The following is an 11,862-nucleotide window of genomic DNA, read 5'->3' on the forward strand; positions in this document are numbered from 1 at the left end:
TTGAATAAAATTTCATGAGTTCCTTGTTTTTCAATGTAGTATAGTATTCCATTATGTGAATATACCACAGCTTCTCTATCCATTCGTTTGTTGTTGGGCATCTGGGTTGTTTCCAACTCCTTGCTATTGTAAACAGTGCTGCAGTGAACATGGGTGTGCATGTATCTGCTTGGGTGTCAGTTATGGTCTCTTTGGGGTATATTCCCAGTAGTGGAATTGCTGGGTCAAATGGTATCTCTATTTGCAACTTTTTGAGAAAGCTCCACACCGCCTTCCACAGGGGTTGCACCATTTTTTACACTCCCACCAGCAGTGAATAAGGGTTCCAGTGTCTCCACCACCTCGCCAGCATTTGTTGCTTGCTGTTCTGTTAAATTTTGCAATTCTGACTGGGGTGAGATGATATGTCATAGTTGTTTTAGACAAATACATTTTTTTAAATACTGGCTTGATTATGACTCAGAACGTAAGCTTGGTCCCTCCAAGCTGCAGCATCTCCCAGGGAGCGTGGTGGGCTCCGGTGTCCTGCCTGCACGCTCTCGGCTTATCGTCCCAGGCTCACCCTCGGTCCTGCTGTGGTTTGTTAGATGCCCCCCCCCAGAGGTCCTCTCGTGGTGGCCGGACAGCTCCAGCTCCTGGCCCCTCCTTGGGGTGCAAGGAGTTTGGGAAATATTTAGGAATAAAATGGTAAACGGGGTTATGACTTAGCCTCCTGTACTCCAGGGATGGATCAGAAGCTTCCGGCCTTGGTGGAGGAGCTCACCACTTCAGGAGAGCCCCAGCTGAACCCCCAGAAAATGAAGGAGCTGAAGAAAATCTGCAAGTATGTGGGTTGTAACCTGAGAGATTGGGGCGGCCCCCAGATCGGGCGTTGTGTCCATCTGCATGTGTTTCAGCCATCCCCTGCCTGCCCCACGGTGACCGCCCTCGTGCTGGGGACACGAGGGCCCCAGTCATTTCCCCAAGGCACCACAGTGCCCCAATCCCGTGGTAAGAGTCATGTTCTGGGCAGTGTCCCTGGGGTGAGGAGCATGTTAGGCCCCTGGCCGTGTGTGTGTGTGGTGCACGTGTGTGTGTGGGGGGGTGTCGTCTACGAGCACGTGGATGGGACCCTGCGAAGCCTGCATCCTTACCGTTGGCGTGTGTCCTGGGGAAGGTGAGCGGCCCCCGAGGGAGCGTGGCTCGTTGACTCGGCAGGCCCTGTCTGTCCAGCATGTCTGTCCTCGGATGTCTCTCACTCAGCAGACACTGTTAGCCGGACCGCTGCTTCTCCGGAGGAGATCCATGAGGGGTCCCAGGCGGGGAAGAACACCTTCCTCTCAGACCCTGGCTTTGTGAACAGCCTCGCAAACTGCTCTGTGTCCTGTGTTCACCAAACAGGAGAAGTTGATTAATTTCCTAAGTTTGGTTAGTGACAGAGTATATGTACATTTTAAGGAAGATTTTCAGCTTAGCTGTACACCCCAGAAAACCTCACATAACAGTGACACTATAAAGTAGAAAAACAGAAAGTGTGTGCAGCTCCTGTCCCGCGAGGCTCCCTGAGGCCTTTCTGTTTCCTCGAACCCTCACTGGCTACGCCCGCTGCAGAGGAGCTGGGAAGTGTGGTCTCCACGCCGAACGATGCGCTCACTGAGAACTCTTGAGGCAGACCTCGGGGAGACCACCACAGCAAAGCACACAGCACAGGGAAGCAATCACATCGATGAGCAATGATGTCAGTCTGGAGACTAAGGTGTGCCTGATCACAGGCCATGGTCTTTGCATTGATGTGCTGTGCATCAGAGAGCTGGACAGTGACTGGGGATGATAAAGAATTGATGACTTTGAGCTGTCTGGTGCTGGAGAAGAATATTGAATACACCATGGACTGCTAAGAGGACAAGCAGGTTTGTCCTGGAGAGGGTGAAACCAGGCTGTCCTTTGGAGGCAAGGATTCTGAGGCTTCATCTGACATACTGACATACTTTGGACATGTTGCTTGGTGGGGCCACTCCTTGGAGAGGGACATCATGCTTGGGAGGGTGGAGGGACAGTGCAGGAGGGGAAGACCCTCTATGAGATGGGTTGATTCAGTGACTGGGGTGATGGGGGTAGGTGTGTCGGAGACAGTGAGGTTGGCTCAGGATAGAGCAGGGTTCAGGCTGTTGTACATATGGTCACTGTGAGTCACAGGTGACTTGATGGCACATAACAACAACAACACCATGCCTGCAGGGAGCTCTTGCGGCTCAGTGGTAAAGAACCGCCAACCCAAAGGAACGTGATTCGAATCCACCAACTGCTCTGAGGGGACAGAGATGGGCAGTCAACTCCCGTGTGATTTACTGCCTCTGGAAACCCACTGGAGGGTCAGCTATGAGCCGATGTGACTGGACGGCACATAGTAACAGGATTGTGTACAGGATGAGTTTGTGCTGTGCTGTACTCTGTTCACGTGTACAACAGCGTGATGGAAACGTTTGATCCCAGAATTACCGCAACGGCACGCAGAGGTGCAGAGAGCTTGCGATTGGCAGAAACGACCAAGACACACTCCCTCAGTGCGGGTGGCCGCCAGCCTTCAGGCTGGGAAGAGCACAGTGTCTGCTGAGTGGCACCCGGCAACGTGCTGACCGGTCCTCACAGTCCCGTGAGCCCCCTGGGGGACTGCCTCGAGCTTGGCCACGCCGGCTCTCACCACTGCCCTGTGTGACCACACCCACGGCCGGCTCCCATGGACCGAGGTGCCCACGGCCCGGAAAATGGACAAGCGCCGGAATGTGAAGTTCTCTCGACACGTCCCTTGTTTTGCATTGTTTTGGTTTTCAGTTTTTATTTATTTCAACCATTTGAGAGTACAGACGCCTTCTGTGATTTGAGGGTGCTGGGCACAGCAGGAGGCGAGCAGGTTGACCACAGGAGAGCGTGAATGTGGGGAGACGCTGGTCAAGTGTGTGTAGGGCCGCTGTGTGCAAGAGCGTGGCTGAGACCGCTGTGTCCACAGGTCCTCAGGACTGTGCACATGCTCTGGGGCGCAGCCCGTGGGCCCTTCTCCTTCAGAGTGTGGCTGAGACCCCCATGTCTGCAGGTCCTCAGGGCCGTGTGCGTGCTCTGGGGCGCAGTCCGTGGGCCCTTCTCCTCCAGAGCGTGGCTGAGACCCCTGTGTCCGCAGGTCCTCAGGGCCGTGTGCATGCTCTGGGGCTCAGAGTGTGGCTGAGATCCCCATGTCCGCAGGTCCTCAGGGCCGTGTGCGTGCTCTGGGGCGCAGCCCGTGGGCCCTTCTCCAGAGCGTGGCTGAGATCCCCGTGTCTGCAGGTCCTCAGGGCCGTGTGCGTGCTCTGGGGCGCAGCCCGTGGGCCCTTCTCCAGCGCGTGGCTGAGATCCCCGTGTCCGCAGGTCCTCAGGGCCGTGTGCGTGCTCTGGGGTGCAGTCCGTGGGCCCTTCTCCTCCAGAGCGTGGCTGAGACCCCCGTGTCCGCAGGTCCTCAGGGCCGTGTGCGTGCTCTGGGGTGCAGTCCGTGGGCCCTTCTCCTCCAGAGCGTGGCTGAGACCCCCATGTCCGCAGGTCCTCAGAGGAGCAGCTTCGCCACACCTACCACCTGCTGATGACCCAGCTCACCCAGGAGCACGCCCAGATCCGCCTGTCCGCCTTCCAGGCGCTGGACCAGCTCTTCGTCCGCTCACACCTGTTCCGGGTGCTGGTGGTCTCCAACTTCCAGGAGTTCCTGGAGCTGACGCTGGGCACAGACCACGAGCAGCCGCTGCCCCCGCCCAGGGAGGTGGCTCAGAAGCTGAGGCGGGCGGCCATGCAGGCTGTCCAGGGCTGGAACGAGAAGTTCGGCGAGGCCTACAAGAAGCTGGCCTTGGGCTACCACTTCCTGCGGCACAACAAGCAGGTGGGAATCCTGCCACCCTGGAGCCCCTGGGGGTCCGGGGAGGAGGGGGTGGGTGCAGCAGAGACCTGTGACCTCTGCCCCCTGCCTGCCCTGCTTCGCCTCCACACTGCAGGGCCCTCTGCGCTGGCTCGGGCTCCCCCACCCACAGCGTGCTCTGGGGACTTTTCCTGAGGTGGGGAAGTCGGAGGTCTGGGAAATATCTCAGTGACAAAAAGGAAATAATTTGCTGGACTGTTGGGGAGGGCAGGACCAGGGAAGCGGGTTATCGGGAGCGTTTCCAGGATAGCGGTGGAGGAGGGAAAGGGCTTTGCCCATAACCAGCTGGGGAAGGGGTGGGTGCTGGTGGGGGGCCCAGGGTAGCCTGTAGGGCTGGTGGGGGACCCATGCTGGTCTGCAGGCAGGAATCTGACACGTTCCTTTGGTGGTGCTGCCAGTTAAGTGCTGCATTATTCACTGAAGGGTTGGTGGTCCAGACCTACCCGGGGCCCCTCAGAAGATGGCCCTGGTGGGGCTCTTGTCTGCATATTTGGGGTCCCCAGTAGTCAGCCATGACTGTAACACCTGAGGGACCTGAAGCATGCAGTCCTGGGGGGGATTAGGTACCCAACTCTGCCTGTGGTTGCCGAGAGACAAGTCTGTGAAAATGCAGAGGGGCATTGAGTTTCCAGAGCACAGTCTCTCACGCTGTGCCTGGCGTGGGGTCCGCAGCCTGTGATGGACATCTCCACCCAGGGTCTGGGTGGGTTTTGTTGGGGTCCAGGGGCCCCGGGGCCTTGTCCCCCTCTCCCTGATTTTTCCAGATCATACTGACCCCACCTTGAGGTGGCTGCCCCCTTGGCCCGAGGCTGGTTCTGGGAACAGGTCTTGGCAGCATGTACCGACCTGGAAGTGGAGCAGAAACGCTCATCCCGGTTTGTAATTCTCCCCCATTGAGGGTGGCAGTACTGCTGGCCAGACGTTCCAGGGACTAAACGTCGGGTTTGCCGTTTGCAGATGCCCGGCCTCTGCTGCCCAGTCACTCCCAACTCGGGTAGAGCCTAAAGCGCAGGACAGGCCTCCCCGTGGCTGCCAGGCTCTGTGGGAGCAGACTGTCCCGTCGTTCTCCCTCAGAGCAGCTAGTGGGTTTGAACTGCTGACCTTAGTGTCAGCAGACCTGCACTTAACGCACTGCGCCACCAGGACTACTTAGGAAGTAACATGAACTCAGACAGGAGTCTCAGAGCTCCCGGCCGTGTGCTGAGGCTGGGACGTCTCGTAGAGACCTGATTTCTGTTTTCTGGGGTTGTGGTTTTCTATGTTGTTGACACACAGTCAGCTCTGGCTCCCAGTGGCCCATCTGTGTTCACCGCCGTGTCCACCGCCCATGTCCACAGCAGAACACAGCCTTGTGCCACCCTCACAGTCTCTGCTGTGCTGCCGCCGCTACGCAGTCCCCATGTGCTGTGCAGACCCCGTGTCTGTCCGTCCAGCCGTGTCACGAGTGGACCCCATGTCTGTCCACCCGTCCATGTCACATGTGGACCCCGTGTCACATGCATATCCTGTGTCTGTCCATCTGTGTCACGTGTGGACCCCATGTCTGTCCGTCCATCTGTGTCATCAGTGGACCCCGTGTCTATCCATCCATCCATCCATCCATCCATCCATCCATCCATCCATCCATCCGTGTCACATGTGGACCCTGTGTCCGTCTGTCCGTCCATCCATGTCACGTGCGATCCCCGTGTCTGTACATCTGTGTCACGTGCGGACCCTGTGTCCATCCGTCCATCTGTGTCCATCTGTCACGTGTGGACCCTGTGTCCGTCCGTCCAGCCGTGTCACGTGCAGCACCCTGTCCGTCCATCCAGCTATGTCACGTGTGGACCCCCTGTCCATCTGTCCATCCGTCCGTCCGTGTCACTGACGCTGTGTTTTCTGTTTGTTCCAATGTGATCTCCTCCTGAGAAGAGGAGTCTGACGGTGTCGCTGTCTCAGGTTGATTTTCAGGACGTCAGTGCTCGGACTTTGGCGGAAAGGAAGAGAGAGGAGGAGAAGCAGAGACGCCTGGATGGGATCTACAAGGAGCGGGCCAGGCGGGCTGAGAGGGAGATGGAAGGCAGGTGACCAGGGCTGGGGACCCACCACCCTCCTCCACTCACACCGACAGCTCCAGGGCCGCTGCATCCTAGTCCTAGGGCCTGCTGAGGCCCGAGGGGTTGGATGTCAGGGTAGCGGGGGTCAGCCCCCAGCCCTGCCCCACAGACCCTTCCCAGAGCCTCACCTGCTCGGGAGCCCCCTCTGCTGGCCAGCTGAAGCTCATCTGTGCCCCTTTCCTGTTAGAACACCCCGCCCCACAGCAGTGGTGCTGGAGAGGAGGGGAGGGAGGGAAGGATTAGAGCAGTGGGAGGGCTAAGAACAGGGGAGTGAAAGAAGGAAGGAACCAGGGGGCAGGGGAGCCAGGGGGCAGGGGAGCAAGGGAGCAAGGGGAAGCCGCGTGCACTCCCGCCACAGGCCCAGGCTGGGCTCACCAGTTGGCTCCCTGGCACCTGGTTGCCACCACAGGGTGCCCAGGTGGGAGGGACGCAGGGAAGTGTCCTCTGAGACAAGCAGCAGTGGCTGCCCTGGGCCCTCATGCGGGTCAGGGCTGTGGGAGCTCAGCCCTGCCCCTGGGGACGACCAGCCAACCCAGACACCCCACTGCTGGGCGTGGCTCGCCCCATGAGACGCCCCCTCAAGGGTTAGCAAGCAAGAGCACCAGGTCCCAGGGCTTGTGAGGGCTGCTGGAGGAGGGGGCGCCTGGTTCGTGCCAGGGAGAGCAGGGCATATGCAGCTATAATGGGCAAGGGACTCAGGGTCTGGGAGGTGGTATGTGCCCCAGTGTCCTCAGCTGACCACCCTCCTGGAGTCCGTCTGGGTCACAGGTCTCTGCCTTCCGGGCACAGGTTCGAACCCCAGGGTCGATAGGTGGATCGTTGCTGAGCTGAGAGTTCACTGAGCGATTGGAAGGCCTCCCTCAGGACCCGCACCCAGCTCAGTGCCTTCTCTTGCCAGTGGGATGAAGGGAGAGGGACCCCGGGGATGAGGCTGGCAGGTGGAGGTGGCCCACACGTGTGTGTTGGGGGACCTGTGTATCTGTGACTCGAGCGTGGGACATACCATGACCTCAGCCCACTAGATGCTGCGCAGGGCGCCCCTTCTCAGGCGCAGGCTCTGTGGAGCAGGCCTCTGGGCGGATGTCAGGCTGAGGGGTGCTGGGGGCCCGGCTGTCACATCAACAGTCCTCTCATCCTTTGGCAGAAATGTCCGGGGAAATCCGGTCCTGCCTGACCGAAGTGGACAGCTGCTTCCGCCTGCTGGTGCCCTTTGACTTGGCCTCAAGCTTGGAAGGCCCATGTCCTGCTTTGGGGGTGCCTGGAGAGACCGCCCCCCTCTCCTCGAGCCTGGGCTCAGCGGTCCCCGGGCCCCTGGACGAGGAACAGCCCTGCTGCAGCAAGTCACTGGCCGCTCTTCCCTGTGGCCCGAGAGCCATCGGTGGTCCAGAGGGGCCGCCCCAGGCCGCCCCGGGGGACCTGTCTGAGGATGACCAAGAGGAGTTCATCCGGAGCCACGGGCTCGGTTCGCACAAGTACTCGCTGGACCTGGAGCTCTCAGGTAACAGGCTTGCGGCCATGTTCCTCATTGTCACGTGGGAGTTCTGGGGGCCCCGAGGCAGCGCCAGCCACACCTCTTGGGGTCACCAGGTTGATCTGTTTGACCTCTGGGCTGTCCCTCCACACCACAGCACATCTCTGTGACCAGGGCCTGGCTGCTGGGACGCTGTGAGAGCACATGTTGACACCTAACATCGTAAGCTGTCACCCAGGCATCTGGCTTTGGCGTCTCACAGTTGATTTTGGCAGGCTATGGCCAAGCAGAGGAGGGACCGGTCCTTGGAGAGGGACATCATGCCTGGGAGGGTGGAGGGACAGACAGCGCAGGAGGGAAAGGCCCTCTATGAGGTGGATTGATTCGGTGACTGGGGTAATCGGGATGGGAGTGTCAGAGGCAGTGCGATTGGCACAGGATAGAGCAGGGTTTAGGGCTGTTGTACGTAGGGTTGCTATGAGTCACAAGCGACTCGACGGCACACAACAACAACAGTGGCAGAGCAGAGACTCTGGTGTCCAGTGTGAGGGGCCTGGGGAGAAGGATGCTCTGATGTCAGGCAGGCCTGACCTGGGGACCCCTGGGTCAGGGCGGGGATCCTGCCTGTCAGAGGCCCTGTGAGCATCAGAATGCGACTGCGAGGGGTCAGGCATGGTCAGCTCTCGCCTGGGAGGATGACACACTCAGACTCGTGGTGTAGACGTGGGCGTGCGGCGTGGGACTTGCTGCTGGTGTTCTGCTGTGAGAACCCAACACCCTCACCTCGAGAGACAGCGTCCCAGGGCACGATGCTCTGTGGGGCCTTACTCCCCATTCCTGCCACACGGTCTGAGGTTCAGTATCTGCACCTTGACGTCCAGTGTCCCCATCACGTGATCCCACATTCCTGCAGTGAAGGCCTGCTGTTACCATTGGGAAGTTCAGTATTCCCACTGAAGTCTGGTCTTCCTGCCTCAAAGTCCAACATCCTTGAGGGTCGCTGTGCCCACCGTGAGGGTCATTCCCACAATGAGGGTCGTTCCCACCGTGAGGGTCGTTCCCACCGTGAGGGTCGTTCCCACCGTGAGGGTCGCCGTGCCCACCGTGAGGGTCGTTCCCACCGTGAGGGTCGCCGTGCCCACCGTGAGGGTCGTTCCCACCGTGAGGGTCGCTGTTCCCACCGTGAAGGTCATTCCCACTGTGAGGGTCATTCCCACCGTGAGGGTCCCCGTGCCCATTGTGAGGGTCACTGTTCCCACCGTGAGGGTCGCTGTTTCCACCGTGAAGGTCATTCCCACCGTGAGGTCAAGCATCCTTCCTTTGGGGTCCATCTTCCCCACTTTGGGGTCTACCATTCCTGCCATGCTGTTATTGCAGAGTCCTCTATTTCTACCCTGACTTTTACATTTCCACCTCGAGACCTGGTATTCCTGGATTATGAGGACATTCTCAGACCCCTTCCCCCAGACCATGCTGGGCTTAGAGCCCAGTGTCCAGTCGAGGTTCAGCGGGGTGGGATGTGGCCGGAGGGCTTGGGGCATCTTCTCAGTGCCACGGAGCCTTTGAAGGTGGAGGCCTGTTTGAAGACCTCATCCGAAGCGCGGGCCGGAGCTCTGTTACCTGGAGTGTGGACGCAGGACTCCACAGTGGCCTGTGTGGTGGGCAGTCTGTCACTGGGGGACTGAAGCACCGCGTACAAGTGTGCCCCCATGAGCGTGTGGTGGACTGACGGCAGGAGGGCTCCCTCCCAGCCTGGTGCAGCACTGAGCAATGTCCATGTGCTGGTCAACTCCAGTCACTGTGGGCTTTTACCTTGTCGTGAACTCATGACCATTTGCCAGGTGGGAACTCCATGGGGTCAGCACTGGGCCTGACTGGCCCACAGTTGGGGTGGTGGCTACTGGCTGGCTCAGGATGAAGGCCAGGGCTCTGACCTGCTGAGGTGGGATGTCGGGGGCACAGCAGGCCACGGGGGTAGCAGAGGCCATGGCAGGCTATGGGAAGGTACGGGGAGAGAGTAGGTACCCTGAGGGACAGCCTGGGAGCCCAGGCTGCTGCATGGACGGTGGGTTTGGGGGCTGGAACGGGGAATCACCACGCAGAGCTGTCAGAAGTCCTTGTCACTGCTGCATAGGAGGGGCTGGAGAGTGGCTGTGAGGTGGCAGTGGGAGCCCTGGAGAGGAAGCTTCCCAGGGCAAGGCCCAGCTCTAGATGGCAGTGGTACCAGGTTTCTGGCATCTGGTCCCTGCCCCTGGGGTGGAGGTCTTCCAGGTTCACGACAGAGCATTTGGTTAAAGAGGTCTTGGGACGTACGTGTAAGTGGGGCAGGGAAGCTGACTGGATTGGTGTCCATGCCAGTGTGTGCACACCTCTCCGTCCACTCCTGGCCCAGGCTGCCTCGGCGCCACCTGCCTCCGCACTGTCCAGCTAGGACCCTGGGTTCAGTCACTGCACTCCCTCTTCCCTGGACCCCATCGGCTCCCATCTTAGGCCAGCCTTGCTCTGCGCCACCATGTGGCCGCACACGCAGTGTCCACTTGGCTTCAGCGCACCTGCGGCCCCCACTCCGCGGCCCCCACCCTGCTCTAGGACTGTCTGACGCAGAGTGCTTGGCTCTCAACCCCCAGAGCCCCCGGGGCGTGGTGGTTGCAGAGCTGGGGTTTGAACCCACCAGCTGACCCTTGGGAGCACGAGGCGGCCTGCGTGGTGAAGATGACAGCCTGGGCCACCCTGTGGGTGTTTCCCTGAGGTGGGAGCCTGCTATGTGGCCCCGGGTCAGTTGCTGTGGTTGCATGTCTGTCGGCTCGTGCTGGGATGTGCGAGTTCCCTGTGCATGGACTGAGCATGTCTGCTTGCCTGGCCTGCAGCTCGGGCTGGCTTCCCGTTCTGTCTGTCTGCTCTGTGTTTACAGAATAGTCATCGTTTGTGAAATTCGATCTTCTTGTGCTCTTTCAGTGCCTATCTTTGGTGCTGTACCGAGAAGGGCTCCAGAGGACTCGTTAAAGGGGGCACTCAGCGGGGTCAGCGGTCTCACTCTGTCCATGTCCTGACAGCTTAGGTGGTCGGCTTTGTGGTCAGGGCTTTCTGGTTAGGAGCATATGGTCAGGAATCTGTGCAGTGGGGTCCCTGCCACTGGGGCTCTGTGGTTGAGGCTGTGTGGAGTTCTGTGGTTGGGGCCGTGTGGTTGGAGCTCTGTGATCGGGGCTTTGGTGGTTGGAGCTATGTGGTCAGGGCTGTGTGGTTGGAGCTGTGTGGTAGAGAATTTGTGGTCGAGGCTGTGTTCTCAGGGCTGTGTGGTTGGAGCCCTGTGGTCAGGGTGTGGTGGTTGGAGCTCTGTGGTCTAGAATTTGTGGTCAAGGTTGTGTTCTCAGGGCTGTGTGGTTGTGGCCCTGCCGTCAGGGCTCTGTGGTCGGGACCGTGTGGTTGGAGCTCTTTGGTTGAGGCTTTGTGGTTGGAGCTCTGTGGTCGGGGCTGTGGTGGTTGGAGCTCTGTGGTCAAGAATTTGTGGTCGAGGCTGTGTTCTCAGGGCTGTGTGGTTGGAGCCCTGTGGTCAGGGCTGTGGTGGTTGGAGCTCTGTGGTCAGGGCCGTAGTGGTTGGAGCTTGGTGGTTGGAGCTGTGTGGTTGAGAATTTGTGGTCAAGGTTGTGCTCTCAGGGCTGTGTGGTTGTGGCCCTGCCGTCGGGGCTCTGTGGTCGGGACCGTGTGGTTGGAACTCTTTGGTTGAGGCTTTGTGGTTGGAGCTCTGTGGTCGGGGCTGTGGTGGTTGAGGCTGTGTTCTCAGGGCTGTGTGGTTGGAGCCCTGTGGTCAGGGCTGTGGTGGTTGGAGCCCTGTGGTCAGGGCCGTAGTGGTTGGAGCTCTGTGGTCGGGGCTGTGGTGGTTGGAGCTCTGTGGTTGAGGCTGTGTTCTCAGGGCTGTGTGGTTGGAGCCCTGTGGTCAGGGCCGTAGTGGTTGGAGCTCTGTGGTTGGGGCTGTGGTGGTTGGAGCTCTTTGGTTGAGGCTTTGTGGTTGGAGCTCTGTGGTCGAGAATTTGTGGTCGAGGCTGTGTTCTCAGGGCTGTGTGGTTGTGGCCCTGCCGTCGGGGCTCTGTGTTCGGGACTGTGTGGTTGGAGCTCTTTGGTTGAGGCTTTGTGGTTGGAGCTCTGTGGTCGGGGCTGTGGTGGTTGGAGCTCTGTGGTCGAGAATTTGTGGTTGAGGCTGTGTTCTCAGGGCTGTGGTGGTTGGAGCCCTGTGGTCAGGGCCGTAGTGGTTGGAGCTCTGTGGTCGGGGCTGTGGTGGTTGGAGCTCTGTGGTCAGGGCTGTGGTGGTTGGAGCCCTGTGGTCAGGGCTGTGGTGGTTGGAGCTCTGTGGTCGAGAATTTGTGGTTGAGGCTGTGTTCTCA

At 59.5% G+C, this 11,862-nt stretch overlaps 1 protein-coding gene across 1 annotated transcript in view; it reads left to right on the forward strand.

The window, feature by feature from the left end:
• The first annotated feature begins 725 nt into the window (after positions 1-725).
• UVSSA (UV-stimulated scaffold protein A) overlaps positions 726-11,862 on the forward strand; it is a 41,891-nt gene continuing 30,754 nt past the window's right edge. Inside the window, exons 1-4 of the mRNA XM_006893595.1 lie at positions 726-823; positions 3,547-3,877; positions 5,855-5,975; positions 7,157-7,517. Of these exons, the coding sequence (XP_006893657.1) occupies positions 726-823; positions 3,547-3,877; positions 5,855-5,975; positions 7,157-7,517 (911 nt within the window). The remainder of the gene's footprint in view (positions 824-3,546; positions 3,878-5,854; positions 5,976-7,156; positions 7,518-11,862) is intronic.

The sequence above is a fragment of the Elephantulus edwardii genome, unplaced genomic scaffold, assembly GCF_000299155.1.
Source record: "Elephantulus edwardii isolate Elephantulus edwardi_28Jun2011 unplaced genomic scaffold, EleEdw1.0 scaffold00129, whole genome shotgun sequence".
Taxonomy (NCBI): Eukaryota; Metazoa; Chordata; class Mammalia; order Macroscelidea; family Macroscelididae; genus Elephantulus; species Elephantulus edwardii.